At 46.4% G+C, this 20863-nt stretch overlaps 1 protein-coding gene and 1 long non-coding RNA gene across 2 annotated transcripts; one reads left to right on the top strand and one right to left on the bottom strand.

The window, feature by feature from the left end:
• Positions 1-1482: 1482 nt before the first annotated feature.
• On the bottom strand, positions 1483-20351 carry DHRS7 (dehydrogenase/reductase 7). The gene is made up of 7 exons (XM_035104162.2): positions 20156-20351; positions 10887-11039; positions 7718-7824; positions 6450-6689; positions 5688-5810; positions 3101-3316; positions 1483-1674 (listed from the first exon to the last, which is right to left on the bottom strand). The coding sequence occupies exons 1-7, from the start codon at positions 20289-20291 to the stop codon at positions 1639-1641; spliced, it is 1011 nt and encodes a 336-aa protein (XP_034960053.2). The 5' UTR covers positions 20292-20351; the 3' UTR covers positions 1483-1638.
• Positions 11400-11780, top strand: LOC132591691 (uncharacterized). The gene is made up of 2 exons (XR_009557084.1): positions 11400-11575; positions 11641-11780. It is a non-coding gene; the product is annotated as an uncharacterized LOC132591691 (long non-coding RNA).
• Positions 20352-20863: the final 512 nt, after the last annotated feature.

Raw genomic sequence — 20863 nt, forward strand, 5'->3', positions numbered from 1 at the left:
AAGCTTGCTCTGCTAATGCGCCCATCTCTAGATAACACTGAAATCATTGGGACCAGAATTCCTGTAAGCAAGGAGAGGTTTGAAACCCAGGTTTTTAACTGTACCTGCAAAGTGAAAAGACAAATCTCATGTAATATTTCCTGCCTGCGAGTGCTTTAGAATGACTGCTATAGAACATAGACATGAACATCTGGATTTTATTTGGGTAGAAAAGGCTTTCCGACTTCGTTTTGCTTCGTTTTAGCATTAGTTTGAATTGTCCTTTAACTTTCAGTATCTTCCCATCCTGCTCTTCCACTTACATTTTGGCATGAGACTTACTAGGTATCCCATTTATAAAGCCAAAGCACAAGGAGGCTATGTGCTTCAAAAGCAACGCCAACCACCCACCCCCCTTCATGCAATCTCTCTCCTCCCCCTTCCTTCCTGCACACCAACAGGAAGGCGTTCCGAAATTTCTGCTTCTAATTAACAGCAGCTTGCCGCGTTTGAACGGCTAGCCTTGATGATGAAAAGCAGAAAGAAGCCAGCTTCAATGCGTAAGCTTGTGAACCTTTGTTTTTACTAACTTATAATCAAGTTTTTACTAACTATAATCAAGCCAGGTTTAAGGTTCATTTGAATTAATCTTTTAATTTGAAGCAGCTTTGGATCTCATCGCCACATGGGAGAAAGCCAGGTGAAAAGTCAACATTAGATCTAACTGCTGCCAAAGTACTTTTCTTTATAAATGTAAATATAGTGAAAACCACTTTAGGAACCCAGCACTGCCTTAGTACCATTCAGTAGGAGAATGGAGGAAGTAGATAAAACTTGGCCCTTTTTGTGTACCTGCAGGTCCCACTATCCAAACGTTCGTTATGCGAAAATTCATCTAAAAACAAGGAATTAGTACCCAAACCTCGTTATACACACTGCAGAGTCAGATATCCAAACAGCCAGACCTGTTTAAACAAATAAGCAGCCTTAAACAAGCCTTACTTATTTGTGTTTTGCTGGTAGATAGCAGCCATTTCACCAGAACAAGGCAGGAAGGGGGATTGGACAACTATAGAGCGCTTCCCCGCCCCTTTCCTTGTTTGCCTTTCGCAAGCTTTCAGGTGGTTTTCCAGTCCTCTCCCGTCCCATCATTTCGAGGTGAAAATTCCATGGTCAGGAACATATTAGAAATTTCCCCATAGGAATCGATGGAAAGCGCTGACTTTATGCAAGTGCTCGCCTAACAAACGGTTTCCTGAGAATGCATTGTTTGGAGAGAGACCTGCATATACCAACATTCTTTTTTGTATCCTGAGGGCTTGAAATGAAGCATTATGCAAAAACAGTAAATGAGTCACTCAAGGCATTAAGGCGGGGCCTGAGAAGATGGCTGGGCTGGGGTGTACATTTGAATGGTCCCCCTAGCGTACAGCAGAAGATAGCACCATGAAAGGCCAGGTAGTAAAGGTTTTTGGTGGTGAACCACACTACAGTATCAACAAGCATTATAAAATCATTTTTATTCAAGAGACTATAGTGAAACAGGTATGGGTTACATATTATAACGTCGTTCCTTATCCTCAAAAAAGAACGTGTACTTAAAGCAGGGGTTCTTCCTCCTTATGCTGGTATTGGTGGAAAGGAGGACATAATGCTCCTTTAAGAAGATTTTTTGTAGTAAGAAACATCAGCATCCTGCAATGAACAAAAAGCACAACTTAGTCCAGACTGCTCTTAATTTCATTTATACTTAAGTATACTCGAAGGAGAGACCCTGTATACCTGAAGAAGCGTCTCCACCCCCATTGTTCAACCCGGACACAGAGGTCCACTTCCGAGGGCCTTCTGGTGGTTCCCTGACTGCAAGAATTGAGGTTACAGGGAACCAGGCAGAGGGCTTTATTGGTAGTGGCGCCCGCCCTGCGGAACGCCCTCCCACCAGATGCCAAGGAGATAAATATACAGCTGAAGGCAGCCCTGTATAGGGAAGTTTTTAATGTTTGATTAAATATTTTAAAATGTTATTATCCTTTTATATTTGTTGGAAGCCGTCCAGAGTGCCTGGGGCAACCTAGTCAGATGGGTGGGTTACAAAGAACAAAAACATTTTTTTTAACACTCCTCTAACTGGGCTGTTGGGATGCGGGTGGCGCTGTGGGTTAAACCGCAGAGCCTAGGGCTTGCCGATCAAAAGGTCGCCGGTTCGAATCCCCGCAACGGGGTGAGCTCCCGTTCCTCGGTCCCAGCTCCTGCCAACCTAGCAGTTCGAAAGCACGTCAAAGTGCAAGTAGATAAATAGGTACCGCTACAGTGGGAAGATAAACGGCGTTTCCGTGTGCTGCTCTGGTTCGCCAGAAGTGGCTTTATCATGCTGGCCACATGACCTGGAAGCTGTACGCCGGCTCCCTTGGCCAATAACGCAAGTTGAGCGCTGCAACCCCAGAGTCGGTCACAACTGGACCTAATGGTCAGGGGTCGCTTAACCTAACTGGGCTGTAGGAAAGAGGACCACTTTCACTGCCTAATAGCTTTAATGCATCATGGGATTAAGAGAGTCTAACTTGAGGAAGGATCCAAAGAGTTGGGCCAGAGCTTTTGCCACCACCTGCCCCTCCCCTCTTCCTTCCCCTACAGCTTTTGAAACTACACTCTGGGAACCTGAATGAATACTGCAAAGGCAGGGATGTGAGAGGATGCCTTTTGTTCTGATCCTACTTCTTCCACCTCTTCTGGCAAACAGCATGAAACCGGATCCTGCTTATTATCATTTTAAAACCCTCCAATAAAAACACTGATCTGAACACTTCGGCCCATAGAGAGGATGAGCAGCAAGCAGCCCAATGCATTGCAAGGGGGCAAATGAAGACGGGGTCATATGCGACTCAGCCTTCAAAGCCCCTCAACACACATTGTTTCTGGCTGAATAGGCTAGAGCAGTGTTTCCCAAACTTGGGTCTCTCCAGCTGTTGCTGGACTACAAGTCCCATCATCCCTAGCTAGCAGGACCAGTGGCCAGGGATGATGGGTCTTGTAGTCCGAAAACAGCAGAAGACCCAAGTTTGCGAAACCCTGGCTAGAGTGGTAATGGGATAGAAGAACAGCTCTTGCTTGAAGGACGTACCTCTCCTCTTTTGAAATTCTCAATTCGCTTCTTCCCCAAGCGGTTCAACATCCACCATGCCCAGGTAGGTGTGTATTGCCAGAGATAACAGACTGCCAGGTACGGATGGTCGCTGATCCAGGCCTCCTTTATATCGTTAACCATGCTGATCAGTGTTAGTCGAACGCAACGGTCGGTTGCCATTTTGTGACTCTGATCCCCAACGTTTTCGTTTGCCTGGATGGGAGAGCAGGGGGTTGGGGAGGAGAGTAAGAGAGCAAGCTGGAGAAAATGGGTGTGATCTCCCAAGGATTACAGGGTGGTTTACCAGGTAAGATCTTTCTTTTTTAGTTATTTATTTGGTTTTTCAAATTACAGTTTTACAATCACATAAAACATAAAAACAAGATGCCAAAGAATCTCCTGTACGTCCCTTCTCCCCTTTGTGGGTCCTATTGTAAGTCATTTCCTCCTGCATCTTTTATAATAATCCAAATCTTCTACATCTCCATTTTGTCCAAAATTCACCATTAAACTGCAAGTGTTATTCCAGTTCTACTAACAATTTTAACTGTTTACAATGGTTTTTAAGATAAATTATAATTCCCCCTCCCACACAGTGTAAGATCTAACCGGCCAGGCCAGATAGGTTTGCCACACCTGTGCCAGGTGTGAGCTAGGAGGCAGGTGAGCTGGATGGGAATGGCCTGTGCTGCCCCCAAAATGGAGGCATCGATGCAACCATATCAGCGTAAAAGGGACACAGTTCAATATGCCAGTCCACTTTCAGAAGGTTGTATCAGTGGTAAGAGTAGAAAATGTGGCATTTTGCCCTTGTCCATCTATGCTGAGTTTTAATCAAGCAAGAACTCACAGTACACCCGATGAATTCATTACAGTGACCACATTTGGACAATCGTATCTTTGTAATATATAATAGATGGACTGGTAAGATTTTTTAAGTGTACTTTTTTGCTTTCTTCTTTGTTCCTTAAATTGCTTTGACCTGCCCTGAGATTGCTAATGGTGAGGGGCAGAACATAAATCTTTATAAACAAACAATCTCTCATCTTAGTAAGCAAAGATCTGGTTTTTATGTTCCCATCGTAAACAAAGGGGCTGTGTGCTTGCTCAGCAAGGCTTGTTCATCTTTCTAACAAAGTCTTTGGGTGTCATATCTTTGAAGGCAACCCCTAGGACAGGCACCCCCAAACTTCGGCCCTCCAGATGTTTTGGACTAACTACAATTCCCATCATCCCTGACCACTGGTCCTGTTAGCTAGGGATCATGGGAGTTGTAGGCCAAAACATCTGGAGGGCTGCAGTTTGGGGGTGCCTACTGTAACCCACAGGGACCCAGGTGGCGCAGTTTGGGGATGCCTGCCCTAGGACATGGTTGAGGAACCTCTGGTGCCCTAGACCTTGTTGTACCCCAACTCCCATAATCCCTGTGTACCCATCCCTGCCTTAGTGGGAGGGGGGGTGCAGTGTGGAAACCTGGGGCCTTAAAAGCCAGGGAGAGTTCTGGACGCCCGAAAGGGATGTCAGTGTTCATGGGAAGAATTATCCTAAGTTGGGGGCAGGGGCTTATGAGGAAGGAGGCCTAGATTGTGTGATCCTGAGTTGATAGAAAAAGCTGTTCCCCTAAACTAGATCACTGTCTTACGAGCAGCTTGAGTAGGCCACAAAGCTACCTTAACAATGTCCTGGCTTATTTGAGCTGAGATATTACTGTTTGAAAAGGTTTGGTATGAACACTTTCAGGCTTACTAATATCTGGACAATGTTCAGCCACATTAATCATAAATTCAGTCACTGCGAGCGATTGGTGCCCTGTTGCCAGCGGATTACAGGGTAGCCAGCAAGACAAAAGAAGATCTGTGCAAGTGGCAGACCAGTAGCCTCTGTGAAGGCTACTGTGTTTGGCCTTTCAAAACTCACTTCTTAAAAAAATATATAGCTGGGGGCACCAAATTCAGCACCGCACAGAACACCTGACAAAAACACACACAAAAACCCCAGCATGGAGTTGTATTTGGAGAACCTCGCATTGGCTAGCCTAAGCTTGTTCTAGACTTGCAAGTTTCCTATATGTGTAGGCACCTTTGGGGGGAAAATGTGGGGGAGCATTCGGAGACATGGCTGCCCCACCCGTGTCCTTAAGTGGTACAGTCCCAGAAGGGCTGTACCCTCTTTACCTGGAAGATGTCATACAAGATGCTGTGGGTCTTTTTCCAAAAAAAAAAATAAAATATTTCCATTGTGCTTCCAAGGAGGATAATTTGAAGCCGTCTAGAGACTGGAATCCATTCAGAACCTTGTGTGATTTTGTTGTTGTTCTGGCTTCGATTAATAGGCTGTGATTTATTAGCTTATGGAAGAATAATGTTTTACGGTGCAATCCTAACTGTCTTGCTCAGAGGTTAGTCCTATTCAATTCAATTAGGCTTCTAGGTTAAACTACTTAATAAACTAGCTTTAAAATTTTTTAGTGACAACTCTAGGTGATATCCAACTCTGCGCCCAGCAGTAATGACCCTTGACTGTATTTCACGGCCTCTTCTAATCTCAGTTAACACGGTCCTTTAATCATCACAACAGTTCTTACCTTCGAAACATCTTCAGTGAAGACATTTTGTATGATCTGTGACTGCACAGGCCCTGGGCAGATGTTAATTATACTTATTCCAGGATAATCAGTGAGCTCAGGTCGGAGAGAGTTGAAGAAACCCTGGGAAACAACAAGAGCCTGACAGTTAAAAAGTATCAGCTTCTTTCCCCCAAGCTCAAACAGGACAGAATCTCTTGGGAATCTCAGCTAACCTGCACTGAGGTGCACCAAGGGCCATAGCTCAGTGGCAAAGCATCTTCTGTGCATGTAGGAGGTCTCAAATTTAATCCCCAACATATTTGGACGTAGGGCTGGGAGAGAACCCCTGTATGAAACCCTGGAGATCGCTTGCTGGTTAGGGTGGACAGTACTACGTTGGTATAAGTCAGCTCCCTGTGTTCCTAACAAACCACGGTTGTCTTGTCTATCACAGATTAGGGCAGGGCGGTGAGATGTTCACAGGCGAACAGTTAGGGCCAGAGGTACAAGCTTGCAAAGGTGACTGTAGGGCGGGGGCGGTGATGTTGCACGCATGAGCATCACACTTCCCTCCCTAAGCTGGGCAGAAGCTTCCTGGGCTTGTGGGAGGAGGTGTCAGGGGAACATTTAGGGGACTAGCCTAGTCCCTCTAGTCCACTGACCACACGCCACTGGGGAAGGGGGACCAAATCCGTGAGAGAGTAGTTTGCCGAAGGCCACCTAGTGAGTCCATGGCAGAGGCAAGCCGTGAACAGTTGGAGGCCGGAAGAGAACCCTCACCTGCAGGGCATGTTTGCTGGCACAATAGCCGGTGGCCAAGGGCGCTCCCATGATGCCCATCACGCTGCTGATGGTGACAATCTTCCCCTGTTTCCTCTGTATCATGTGGTCCAGGACGTATTTCGTTAGGGAGATTGTGCCAATGTAGTTGAGCTCCATGATAGCCTTGAAGACATCGATGGACGTGTCTACATAGAGGGAGCGCTGGGAACGGCCGCCGTTGTTCACCAAGATGTCGATCTTTGGGAACAAAATAGAAGTTAAGCATTTGCAGGGATACAGGGTGGGGAAACCCCCGAAACTTGATTCCCCATTTCAAAAGACAGATACCAATTGCAAAGTTGCAAATTTTTCAGCTTTGTTTTACAAAGGAAAAGGAAAACGAGCATGCTGAATTAGGTAATCCTAGGGGCTGTCTCGAAGACTTATTTATTCTGATTTGTTTGCGCAAAGCTTGCATAGAGGTTAGACTGTATCTGCACTTAACTGAGCACTTGTTCTGGTTTTTTGGCACGGAGGTAAAACAGCAATGAGCATACATCCTTGTTTGCTTGCAGGACATTTCTGCATTTTCACCCCAAATATTTGTTCATCCCACACTTTCCAGTGCATTTCCCTGTCACTTTCCTAACCGCAGAAAAGTTACTTTCTTCTTTTCACAAGGCGTCAGAGTGCTTTAATGTACACTGCCTGCAAGTTCTTATATATAAATACAGTGGTACCTCGGGTTACAAACACTTCAGGTTACAGACTCCGCTAACCCAGAAGTGGTACCTCGGGTTAAGAACTTTACCTCAGGATGAGAAGAGAAATTGCGTGCTGGTGGCGCGGCGGCAGCAGGAGGCCCCATTACCTAAAGTGGTACCTCAGGTTAAGAACGGTTTCAGGTTAAGAACGGACCTCCGGAACAAATTAAGTTCGTAACCAAAGGTACCACTTTACCGGATATTAATACTTTTATTATTTTTAAATTGAACTCAGGATCCCAACTGCATGACTAGTTCCATGTGCTGAAAGGGGCTTTGGGTTCGAGTTTCTAGAACAGCAGCCCCCTCATGCTGCTTAGGACAGCTTTTAGAACCAATTTGGGATATCTCATGAAGAGTTGGCTTTTCATATACCAGCTTGAAGAATGCCAAACTGATCCACACTTTATAACAAATGACCTTTGATGCCCATTTTCTGCCCCTTTGCAAACTGCGCCCAAGGCTGGTGCCCCTGCAGCTCCTCCCTCTCCCTGGCAATCCACCGCGGAAAGCCTGACTTACCTTTCCAAAATGCTTCAGGACAGTTTTTGTCGCCGCTTCGTGGGCACTCCTGTCAGTCAAGTCAAGTGGCACAATGAGGATATCCTTGTCAGTTAGCCTGCTGATCTCTAAATGTGGTGGGTTTTTTTTAAAGCCGGGGAAGGGAAAGAAGGAAGAAGAGGAGCCGTTTAGAAACAGTGGTAAACAATCCCTCCTCTTCTGTTTCATTAGCCCCACGGATCTTGGGACGCTCACATGGCCTATGTTGCACAGAATCACCATGCAGATTGCACATGACCTCTGGTGGGTCATGCTGAATTTGGGAGCTGCCTTAAATACTGTACTATAGATCGGTTGACAGAGTGGTGCAGAGTTAATAAGTTGTTCGTAAATACTGTACAAAGGAGCTTGTGTTGGACTTTAGGAGACAGAAGAACGAGGTCCAGCCACTTTTGATTGATGGAATCTGTGTGGAGAGGGTAACGGCGTTGAGTTACAGGAGGGTCTGTCCTGGAGTGTTAATACAAGGGGCCTTGTGAAAAAGGCGCAGCAGAGACTGTGCTTTTTGAGAATTCTAAGGAAAAACCATCTTCCACAAAAGCTGCCGCTTGCCTTCTACCACTGCACCATACAGAGTGTGCTTGCATATGGGTTATGTGGTACGGAAGCTGTACTTCTCAGGATAGAGCAGGGCTGTGCAGAATTATTAAAACAGCAGAGAGCATTATTGGCTGCTCACTCTCCACATTAGAAGAAATCTATACCACCAGGTGCCATAGAAAAGCACTAGACATATCAGTGCTTGGTCCAGTATACCTGAAGGAGCGTCTCCACCCCCACTGTTCAGCCTGGACACTGAGGTCCAGCGCCGAGGGCCTTCTGGCGGTTCTCTCGCTGCGAGAAGCAAAGCTACAGGGAACCAGGCAGAGGGCTTTCTTGGTAGTGGCACCCACCCTGTGGAATGCCTCCCACCAGAGGTCAAAGAGAAACAACAATTACCAGACCTTTAGAAGGCATCTCAAAGCAGCCCTGTTTAGGGAAGCTTTTAATGTTTAATAGATTATTGTGTTTTATTTTTCTGTTGGAAGCCACCCAGAGTGGCTGGGGGAACCCGGCCAGATCGGCGGAGTATAAATAATAACTTATTATTATTATTATTATTATTATTATTATTATTATTATTATTACGGTCACCGTTTCTTCGAGCTCCTGCCATCAGGATGGAGATATAGAACAATGCAGGCAAGAACGAGCCGTCTCAAGAACAGTTTCTTCTCTAGAGCGATTTTGGCCTTAAATGGAAAGTCTGGACTTTGAAGTCATCTTATTTTACTTGTTATATTGTATCATATTGCATTGTTTTAATTAGTGTTTTGTAGTAGTTTTGGATTACGGTATGTGGAATATCTGAGCTTTATCTGAGTGGATGTGATAACAAGGGGACAATGACAATAAAGATTATCTTATCTTATCAAAAGATATGTTGGTTCAATTTATACACTTTAGTACTGTATATTGGTTTGCTTTTCTGCAGGAAAGGAGTCCTTGGGTGTTTAGTATTAAAGCTCCCCTCCCAAATCGTCTTTAAACATAATCAGCCTTCAAAGGTTTCTCAATTTATTTCCATACTGAACTGTATGCAGCTATTTTCAGGGTTTGCAAATGGGTTGGTGGGCACATGAAGAAACCCTTTGCTCAGCTCTGCATTTTTTTTTAATGCTCTACATTGCTGCAGGGCCAGGAGACAGGGTGCCAGCCTCCCCCTCCCCATCCACAGAGAACAAATGATTGTAAACAGCGTAGTTAATGGGTAATCATGAAGGCTAATGCAGGGACCCTGTATTTTTGCAAGCAAAATGACTCCTGTGACGTTCAAATGCCGTCTGTCCATTTGACCCTGATCTCTCCTTTCCATCGGTTACACACTGGAATCCAGGAGTCCATCTAATAGGACTTGTTAATGATTAAATCTCTAAATGCTCTCCATAAGCAAAAATGGCATTTGTTGAGCAAATACGACATGGGCTGTGCTTGTTTTTGCAAAAGCGTCTCTGGCACTGCAAGACTACAACCTTTGCCACAGATAAACTGCCCATCAATCTGTGACCTTGGAAACAATAACCCACCTTTTGTGGCAAGATGCCACTGTTAGAAGTAGCTGGCAACTTCTCCCCCACTTGGCAATGCTTTAATAATGGGGGGAGGTGGTTGGGAGGAACAAAGAGTGTGTTGCATCAGCAGAACAACTAGGCAACATCGCTGCTTAGCTCAAGCTCACCAAGGGTTCAGTGGATGGAACATTTAAACCATTTGGTTGCCAGTTAAAAGAGAGGTTTGACCATCATTCTGGGTTCAAGTACAGTTAAGCCTCCAACTTACTCAGGGGTAATGGATTGTGCCTAAAACCAAAATTGCGTAGAAACAAAACACATTGGGTGCAACAAGAGATGGTGTTGCTGAAGGCCCTTTTTCCTGGATGCCCACCCTATTTCTGCCCCCCTTTTATTTTATTGCCAAGAGCATAAAGCTGAATGCAGACAAGTTCAAAATGCATAAGTTGCAGGCTTGCTGTATTCACCCCCCCAAAAAAATCATATATGTTGCAGGGAGAAATGGGATGAGAATGCCCCCCCCCCAATTTTGGATTAATATTCAGGAGCAGGCAAATCCTAAGAATTTTCAAGAGGAGGCCTTATCTGTTGCTGGGCTTCCAGGCATAATTCAATATGCCTGCCTTTGTGTTTAATACCCTAACCGAGTGCTATTTTTCTAGAAAAAGAGGTGCCGGAACTCACTTCTTCAGCTGCAATGGCATGTTTTGGCTGAAAAAAAGCTCTGCACCTAACCGATTTAGGTCCTAAATATCTGGACGTGGAAGCAAACTTCCATCCCCACCAACCTTGGGTGTTAAGATGGGCAAAGCGGGGTTCTCTTGGTGCTTTTATCATGCGCAGGCGTACAGGAAACGGTGGCCCAGGGCAGGGGTGAGAAAGCCCGTGGGCCAACTTTGACATAACAACTTATGATGCTGCATGACTGGCAGGTGCGTTGGAAGGGACCCAACGGATCATCTAGACCAACCCTCTGGCCATGCATAAAATATTGTTTCCCACTTGCAGCAGGGGATTGCAGGCACAGAGATTCTAAAAGCAAAATAAAAAGACAAGTTTTCAGGATAACAAAATCCTACCGATACACTTCTTTTTCACTCTCTCCAGCTCATTCTCCCTTCTTGCCGAAAGCGCAAGTGGTGAGCCAATCTTTGCCAGCTGGTAAGCCATCTCCTCGCCAATTCCGCTGGAGGCTCCCGTCACCCAGACAACTTTCCCGGGCAGCTCCTTTTCTGTTGGAAGGAAGGGGTGCAGTAATTTAAAGGGGTGTCTTTTCATCAGGGCAACTTTGGTTGGTGAATTTTTGTGTGCATACACCCACTCCTATATATAAATGGGGGTGGGTGCATACACACAAAATTCATATAATATAAATATATCTATCTATCTATCTATAAATATAAACCGACCATGTTTGTCTGTCTCCACTTTTTGCCAAAAACCACTTGACCGATTGTGTTCAAATTTGGACACAACGTCACATGCGAATAACCGATTCTACACATAGACACACATCACAACAGCGCCAGGTTAAAACCCCCAAACACTGTGTTCCATAACACACCACTCAGCCAAAAGTGCATGCTGGGAAATAGAGCCCAGAAGCTGCATCTCCAAGGGCGGGACAGAGTGCATCCTGGGAAATAGAAGGCCGAACCTGTGTCTCGGCAACCAATATGCTATAACTGCCAGAACGGCCATTCCTCCACAAAGGGCCACGCTGGGATCCTGCCCCTAGCCACCCACGTCCCAAAACACCTCAGCTCAGGTTTGCAGGGAACGGAGCTGGGGACTAGCCTGCGTTGCAGGTGAGGGCAGGACGGGATAGCTCAGGTTTGCAGGGAATGGAGGTAGGGAGTGGGACTCACCTGCGTTGCGGCTGGGGGCAGGACAGGGACAGGATAGCTCAGGTTTGCAGGGAACGGAACTGGGGACCCACAGCAACGCATGGCAGGGCCAGCTAGTAATATATATATATATATAAATGGCCTCGTCCCAGTATACCTGAAGGAGAATCTCCACCCACATTGTTCAGCCCTGAGGTCCAGCTCTGAGGGCCTTCTGGTGGTTCCCTCACTGCGAGAAGTGAGGTTACAGGGAACCAGGCAGAGGGCCTTCTCGGTGGTGGCGTCCATGCTGTAGAACACCCTCCCATCAGATGTCAAGGAAATAAACAACTATCTGACTTTTAGAAGACATCTGAACGCAGCCCTGCTTAGGGAAGTTTTTAACGTTTTAATGCTGTGTTGTATTTTTAATGTTCTGTTGAAAGCCTCCCAGAGTGGCTGGAGATCCGGCCAGATGGGCAGGATAGAAATAAATTGTTATTGTTATCGTTTAAAAATAATATCGACACATTTCAGCAACATATTAAAGAAATAAAATGCATATAATACAATTAAATGAAAAAAGAAACACACACACACAGAGAGATACAAATTTAGATCATTCCACTCACTATCCCTGGGAAGAATACTAATAAATATCGAGGTTGGAAGGTAACAACACAGAATCATAGGTTTACAGAGTTGAAAGGGACCCCGAGGGTCATCTCATCCAACCCCCTGCAATGCAGGAATCTCAGCTAAAAGCATCCATGACAGATGGCCATCCAACCTCTGCTTAAAAACCTCCAAGGAAGGAGAGTCCACCACCTCTCATACTGTCAGAAAGTCCTTCCTCATGTTTAGTTGGAATCTCTTTTCTTGTAACTTGAATCGGTTGATTCGGGTACAGGCTGTTTTTTTCAACAGGCAACAAGTGTTTGTTTTTGCTAAGGCAGTTTTGTTCTTTAGGGCAAATTCTGCAGGAGCAGCCCTTGCTAGACGATTGCAGGAAAAACAACAAGGAGCTCTTGTGACTTAGCAGATTTATTATGTACATCAGTTTCCATGTCTACGTCATCTAGACCAGGGGTAGCCGGTGTGGACTCCCAACTCCTACCAGCCCCAACCAGCAAGGCCAATGGCCAAGGATGATGGGTGTTGTTGCAATCAAAAGGATGGTGGGTGTTGTAGTCAAGCAACATCTGATGGGCACTATGCCAGTTACCCCTGATCTACACCATAAATGCTTCCACAAGAGGTTGCCCATGTGCTGCTCACTCTTGATGTTGCTGGGCTACAATCCCTTCAGCCAACATGGGATGATGCAAGTTTTAGCTCAGGAACATCTGAGGACATCACACATTGACTACCCATGGTTTAAACTGCAACATTTTCTGTCTTTTAAACATGCCACAAACTCTTTTTTTCATTTGCAGGCACACACACGCTTTCCAATTTGAGCTTTTCGTTCTTTATAGGGGAATTTCATTCTTTGGGGAAAGCTTTATAATTTATTGTCAAAGTGCTGTTTTTCGTTTCGTGGCTTCTTAGCTGCCCTGAGATCCCCCAGCAAGCAAGCAGGATATGTTCCCGCGATATAGATAAATAAATACATGAATGAATAAGGCGGTTTTGGCCAAGCAAGATCCAGTTTATCTGTAGGCAGCGGAAGAAAGTCAACTCCATGCAACATAACCTTCCGTGTTCCTACACAAACCAAGCTCTTTTGCTACATCAACAGAAAGAACTCTGCGCTCACCAAATTCTCAGAAATTGCAAGCTACAAGGCAAACAAAGGGATTCCTTGCTAAATCGCTTTCTTCATCCTGGGCCTCTCTTTAGCAACAGATGCCATGCTCTAACCCTCATTAAAATATTTGATTTACTCAAAGGTGGGTCTCATTGTTTCACATAGATCTGAAGGCGGCCAGCAAACAAAACACAGTTTGCGCAGTCATGGACTGCATTCCAGAGACAAGGAGTTGGCCCACATTTCCCTCACTTACTTACACACACACACACACAAAATCCCCTGCTTGTGACCTAAACCCTTAACCCTGAAGACAAGACTATAGGAGAACTTCTGGTATAAAAGGACATTTTGGGGGTTTTTTACATGGAGGAAACACTTTTTTTAAAAAAGAGCAATATAGCCTGTGAGGTTCACAGAATCGTAGAGTTGGAAGGGACTCCGAGGGTCATCTAGTCCAACCCCCTCCAATGCAGGAATCTCAGTCTGAGATTGCGTCAGTCTGAGATCATCTGCAGGAGTGCTGCTGGTGGTTGATGAGGCTCATTTTACGACAAGAAACAGAATGTTTAGTGCCATGGACCCAGTCCTGTGGAACATCTTACCAATGGAGATTCAGCAGACACCTTCTGTGCCAACTTTTAAATCCCTGCTGAAAATATTTCTATTCTGTCAGGTCCATGCAGGCAATGAAGACTACATCCTTCTGCAATGGTTAATGGATGTTCGGGTTTTTTTAAAAAAGACGCAGCAGTATACAAATATTTTTATAAATAAATAAATAGAACGTGCACCCTTTTCAGTTTATGGAAAGAGCAACTGCAGAAGGGGATCGTAGCGGGTTCAGAGGAGAAAAATAGTTCTCTCTCCCTGCATTTGTCCTGACAAAAACTGCTTCTCGGAAGCCGCTGTCTGCATTTCAAGGGAAGCTTCCATTGCGGGCAAAGGGATAGTCCTGGAAAGGCAAAGAAAGAATTCACAGAGGCGATGGCAGCCGGGAGAGAAAGGGATAATTCCTGCCCCCTACTCTCCTATCTGGGCTGCTGTTTACAAAACAATGCTGTGATTATGTGATATTCTCATTGGCCTTTGGGCGATTAAGATTAGATGCAGTCGTATTTGCACAAAGGTCTTTGACACCCAGCGGAGAAATTTCAAGGTGAAACAGAGGGATTCAGGATATGTGTGAGAGTATCTGATGGCCTATTCTGGTGTTTGAGGTGTATGGGGTGTTAGGAGAAGGCTAGTACCTCTGGTGGAGGACACATCATGCTCTACTGGGGTAATTTGTCCCCCTTTGCTCCCCCTCTTGCACTCCGCTCTCAGAACTGTCAGCATGCGATGGAAGCCACACCCTCTCTGGCTCTGACTGGCCAGCTAAACCAGGTGAGGGCAGCCGATGGGCTTCACCCAACTGCAATTGCCTATCTCCTTTGGTGGAACGTATTAGTGAAACTGATACACGGCCAATGTAAGCCTGCAGTGCAGATCTGAGAGTTGCAATGCCGCTGCATTTGGGGACTATGTTGGCAAGAGGATGGGGTTCTAGCCCTGACATTAGGTGGCCCAGCCCTCTGTGTATTGATCCCCCAAAAGGCTGCAATCTCCCTCTGTCTGCAATTTACAATCCAACCGTCACAAAGGCAAGCATGTCACTACTGCTTTTGAAAAGCAAAGATGTCAACAGCCAACCAAGGAGGCGGTTTCTGCAATTGCTCTGTCTGGTTCAGCGCAGATAAGAACGGAGTCCAGAACATCTGGAGGGTTAAAGATTGGGGGAGGCTGGGTCAGACAAATCAGAGAGACATTGTTGGCTATGGGTTACAAGAGCCAATGTAGAAGGAACGTACCCAAGTAACAGATACCAAGACAACTCATTTCCACCTCTGATGAGGGGCATTTGACTGGATACAGAAAGGCTTTTGATCCAATAGAGGCACCCACAAACAAAATGGAAGTGTTTTTTGTTTTGTTTTTGCTGATTTCCCTATTCTCCAGCAGTTTTCCACCCCGCATCAGTTGCAGAGATCAGGAAAGCTAGCACCAGGGCCAAGCAGATGCCAGCAAGGTTAATGAATAGAGTCAAGGAAGCTGGTAGAGCAGGCATCCCCAAACTGCGGCCCTCCGGATGTTTTGGCCTACAACTCCCATGATCCCTAGCTAACAGGGCCAGTGGTCAGGGATGATGGGAACTGTAGTCCAAAACATCTGGAGGGCCGAAGTTTAGGGGTGCCTGTGGTAGAGGCAAGGAACACAAATTGCTGCAGAAATGGCAGTGTATACTAAGGGAGGCAATAAATAAATTTGAGGAGCACCACTAAACACACACATTTAATGCATTAGGAAACCAGCTAGGCAGTTGGATATTTGGACCAAAAGGGAGTTAGAAGGAGACTGCCGAGAATCTGAATGAATTACCGCATTGGCCTGAATATAAGCTGCACTCCCCCCCCCCCAAATTCCGACTATGACAAGTCAAAGTCTGGCTTAAATTTGCAACCTTACAAAAATTGGCTTTTACCGTATCGCTGCTGAAACAGACCTACAGTAAAACGGAACAAAAAATGTTTTATTGCCAATTTGCGAGCTTGAGGCTGTTGTGCAATTAACCCGTAGGATTTTCTTCTACATTTGCCACTTGCGGGTGTGAGTGCCTGCGGAATTGCAGCAATTGAATAGCGATTTGCGATTTTAGTGATTGTACAGTAACTTTTGTGGGCTTGCAAGATCAAAGGCTTAAATTGGCTTGGAGTTACAATTCTACCAACCGCAGCAATTTTCAGCTGTAACCCAATTTTAAGGGAGCGGCTTATATTGCAGGTGCGGCTTATATTTGGGCCAATGTGGTACAGTAAGGTATTTGCATCTGTCTTCACAGTGAGAGATGTAGGGCAGATCCCTTACCTAAGCTAACTTTCTCAAGAAGAGAGCCTAAGGGACAGAGGCAAAAGGTGATGATGGGAGATGACGTTCTGGGCCTTATTGAGAAATTAAAAAGGAAGAAATCATCCACTGAAGGAGTTCTTAACTCAAATGTGGAACTGCTGATCTTCCAGCAAAAAAGTTGTAACTTTTCCCTAAGATCAATTTCATCACACTTGCAGCTGTACTTGTGTGTATGGTCACCATACCTCCAAAAGGATATTCTAGCATTGGAAAAGCAAAGAACAACCAAAATAAACTGAGGGGTGTAGCAGCCTCCGCCAGCTTACAGCAGCATCTGTGTGAACAGAATCCCAGATCAGATGGCCTTTGGGTTCTGTCTTATGCCTTTAGCACCAGGCCCTGCAAAATTCCTGCTGCCACCCTATGTAATTCAGAGTGAGGTCTAAGAGGCAGTTGGGTTTTCCTCTCTGAAAATCTGCAGAAGTGGGCATAAATGCATATATAAATCAGCACACGCAAATCTGTGTCACGTGGGCCTGTGGCCAACTCTGCCAAGTGACTAGCAATGCCCCTGCCTGGGAGGGATGCAATTTACGAGCTGCATTCGGCTTAGAGGGTTCTGAGTCGTGCAAGATGGTAACAGAATTTTCCAGCACACAGCAGCTGCCAAGAAGCACGCATGCAAGCATTTGTCCCTCACAGATGTTTCCAAATCGTCTGGCATTTGCTGTTCCTTTGGCTCCAACGATCACTTTTTGTGTTTCCAGATTTCCCCCTGAAATCCTAACCCCATTTGCCTTTGAGTGAGTAACCCGCATTGAATGCAATAGGACTTACTTTTGAGTATGTTTTTCAATAATGTTAAAACACACACAAGAGCAATATAATATTTTACCTTTTTTAAACCTATTTAACCCTCCTGGAAAGGAATGGATTATTATCCCTTAAATGTGCATACAACCTATATGATTAAAGGTCAATAAAAACGTGTTTCCTCCATATACATTTCTTTCCAGTACTGGAGTGCAGATTCCCTTTTGGTAGGGGTTGTGACTAAAATAGTAACTATGAGCCAGATTCAACTACTCATTTCCGTTAGCAGAAAACGGAACAAGGACTCCCACTAGTGCAACATGGCTTTTCCCCTCTCCTCCCCCTGCATGCCCCTCCTACCTCCCCCAAATCTGCTCTGGAGGATCGGGAAACACCCCCCCCCCAATAGCTGGGGGAGGAAAGGGGAGATTGTTCCATCAGGCAAGCAGAGTAGCTTGCGTTGAGGAAGCAATCTCCTTGCAGTGTTTCTCAAATGTGGGTCCCCAGTTTTTGCTGGACTCCATTTCCCATCATCCTTAGCTAGCAGTACCAGTGGTCAGGGATGATGGGAGTTGTAGCCAACAACAGCTGAAGACCCAAGTTTGAGAAAGGCTTCTAGGGCTATGCTGAATTCTACCCCGAGTCCGGGAATGGAGGACAGTAGTTATTCAGGGTTATCCATTGCCTGAATTTTGGACATTTCTCTTTCACTGCTGGACTCTGTCTTTTTAAATCCATGTTGTTGAATACAGTGAACAAACTGCGTCAGAGCTGGGGAACCAATGGCCCTCCAGATATTAGCTGGACTACAATTCCCATCATTCCTGACCATTGGCTATGTGGGTTGGGGCTGATGGGAGTTGGGAGTCCAACAACATACAGATGACATCAAGTTCCCCTACCCCTGGACTACATGGTGGAAGCAGCTACTCTGCTGCGGAATGGTTTGTTTTGTTTTAAAAGATATACACGTATACACACAGGATGAACGCACAAAGCCTTCTAATTTAGGACAGTGGGGCTTATTTCTGAGTAAGCCATGTATTGAATCAGGCTATGGGGTGGTTTGATTTCACAGAAACACACTTCACCACTCACATAGCTCAGCCAGTAGAGCATGAGACTCAATCTCAGGGTTGTGGGTTCGAGCCCCACTTTGGGCAAAAAGATACCTGCATCTCAGGGGGTTGGACTAGATCAGTGTTTCTCAACCTTTTTTGGGCCAAGGCACACTTGTTCCATGAAAAAAATCACGAGGCACACCACCATTAAAGAAGTTAAAAAGATTAACTCTGTGCCGCCCTATGTTGACTATATAATTATGACTGTAAGAAACACTTGCCAATTGCTGTGTTGGTTGCAATCTCCTGTAATAAGGCTTCACAAGCCGCTGATTTCTCTGCCAGCACAATCCTTTGCTCAGCAAGTTTCAGGTTGAGCTCATCCAACCAGCTTCTTTAAGTTTAAAACCACCCTCCTGTGGTGGTGGCTGTTGAGAGCTGCGCTCGCCCCGCGTCGTGACCCGGCCGGCTTCATTTCCGGCGGGTCAGTGTTGTGTATTGGCGGCCGCCAGGCACGTGACAATGCAAATCGCCCTTCTCATCGCCGCACGTCGCGGCACACCAGCCAGCGTCTCGCGGCACACTAGTGTGCCGCGGAACAGCGGTTGAGAAACGCTGGACTAGATGACCCCCATAGGACCAGATTTACCCTCGTGGTACCTTCCAACTCTATGATTCTATGATTCACCTGACAGCAAGCTAAAACCCACAGGACTATCCCAAAACTTGATCTCACACTATGAACCCAAACCCTTTCCAATCCTGTGGCTGCGCCAATTGTTTCATCTGTTGCTGGTTGCTGTGAGGAAAAGACTTGCTACCTCAGCCCAAGCTAGGCAAGATTGCAGGTTGTCCAGATTTTTTTAAAGCTGCAAATGCAGCAACTGAGGAAGGGTGTCTCGGACACTGTAAGCGGATGTGTGCATAAAGGCATTTCCCTTCAGGGGAAAATAAGTATTGTGTTCATAGCCCACCTTCCCTCCAAGAACCTCAAAGTGCTGTGTGCCTGGTTCTCCCCCTCCCCATTTTATACTCACGGCAGCCCTGCATGGTAGGCTAAGCATTTCAGTGTAGCATAGTATAGTATCAAAATATAAAATATTTGCTGAATATGAAGAGGTATCTTTTCAAAATCAAGCGCCGCTGGGAGTTGTTTCTTGTTTTCCAATGTGTTTCTTATTTTTTTAAAAATTCCATGTGCTGAAAACAAATTTTTATTCTGAAAGTGTGGGCCACAGCCAGTGTCCTAATTAGGCCTTAAGCGCTAAACCAGTTCCTCTATCATTTCGTTGCAGTTGCTTTCCAGCTGAAAGGCCACACCCATGTTGCCCCACTCTCAAAAAAATATGCCTAGAAAATTGCTGTAGGCAGGCCAGCCTTTGCTAAATTAGTTCCCTCCTGTACCTCCCACCAGCCCCAGGTAGTACGTAGGGTTTATATACCTAGCTGCTGGAAGTTGGTAAGTTTGCAAACCAAACCTGTTCCACTCCCTCGAGCAACTCTTCTAGGCAGCCTTTACCCTTTGCACAGACGCATGCTCACAGAGCACAGAGCACACATGAACTTGTAAATCTGTGCTTTGTTAAAAGTAAAGGTAAAGGGACATTAGCTCCAGTCGCGGACGACTCTGTGCTTTGTTACCCAGAGCTTAAAAACAGGTGCATTTGGAGAGCTTCCCTGCGGAGAGCCGCTGCAAGTGGGCGCAGACTGCGGTAGCCACCCTTCTGCGCTCCAGATGTTGCCCAACTCCAGCGCGCAAAATCGCTACCCATTGATCATGCTGATCCCAGGCCATCCAGGAGGAGCATCTCGAGGGCACCACGTAGGCTACCCCTGACTCCTAACAGGGCAGCTCTCTGCGTTCAGGGATGGACTGGAGAGGTGTTTGGACAAGTCCTGCCACGTCCCACACGGAGAGGGGAAGCAAAGAAGGAGAGCGAGAGAAAGAGGAGGAGCGCAACGCGCGCTCCGGGGAGAGAAACAGAGCGCCGCGGGCCCGGCGCGCCGCTTACCTGGCTTCTTGCCCCACCATTCCGCCGCCAGCACAGTGAGGTCGCTGTCAGCTCGGAGCCAGACGGCGAGCTCGATGATCAGGTAGATCAGGAGGCCGGCCGCCGCCAGGGCGCAAACGAGACCCCAGCACACCATGGCGAGAAAGAGCGCGCGACAGCCAGCCGCCGCCGCCCTTAAGAGGCAGAGGGGACGGAGCCAGGCGAGGTGGGCCGCCCTTCTCTGCCAGCAGGGCGTGGCCGTGGGGCCGAAGAGGCCCCATACAGGGGTGAGCCTCCCCCGGAGGGGTGGAGTTGCGGCTCGCGGTTCTCACCAAGAAAGTGGCTACCGCCCCCTTCGCCGCGCGCGACATTCTGTGCAGAAGCTGGCGGCGTGGAAGGTTTCCAACTGCCCAGGGCAGAAGCCCGGCTTGGCCTGCTCCTGTGGACTTGGAAGGGAGTCCCCCCTTGCAAAGCAGGAATCTCAGCTAAAGCAGCCATGACAGATGGTCATCCAACCTCTGCTTAAAAACCTCCAAGGAAGGAGAGTTCGCCAGCTCTCGAGGGAGGCCGCTCCACTGTCGAACAGATCTTGCTGTCAGAAATGTTTTTCTCGCTCTCGGAATATCAGAGCGCGTGTGGGCATCCACTGTTGGAAGATTCAGGATGAAGAAAATAAAAGGCACCACAAGGTGTTGATGGCCACCCATGGCTTATGTTAATGGCCTTTGG

The sequence above is a fragment of the Zootoca vivipara genome, chromosome 1 (assembly GCF_963506605.1).
Source record: "Zootoca vivipara chromosome 1, rZooViv1.1, whole genome shotgun sequence".
Classification (NCBI taxonomy): Eukaryota; Metazoa; Chordata; class Lepidosauria; order Squamata; family Lacertidae; genus Zootoca; species Zootoca vivipara.

What these genes read in the sequence shown, in the direction of transcription:
- DHRS7 (XM_035104162.2), bottom strand. Translation starts at nt 20,291, where the DNA reads ATGGTGTGCTGGGGTCTCGTTTGCGCCCTGGCGGCGGCCGGCCTCCTG. An exon ending in AGTGAAAAAGAAGTGTATCG is followed by an intron (nt 7,825 to 10,886) that starts GTAGGATTTTGT and finishes CACCACATTTAG; the next exon opens with AGATCAGCAGGCTAACTGAC. An exon ending in AGAATTTCAAAAGAGGAGAG is followed by an intron (nt 1,675 to 3,100) that starts GTACGTCCTTCA and finishes TGTTCATTGCAG; the next exon opens with GATGCTGATGTTTCTTACTA.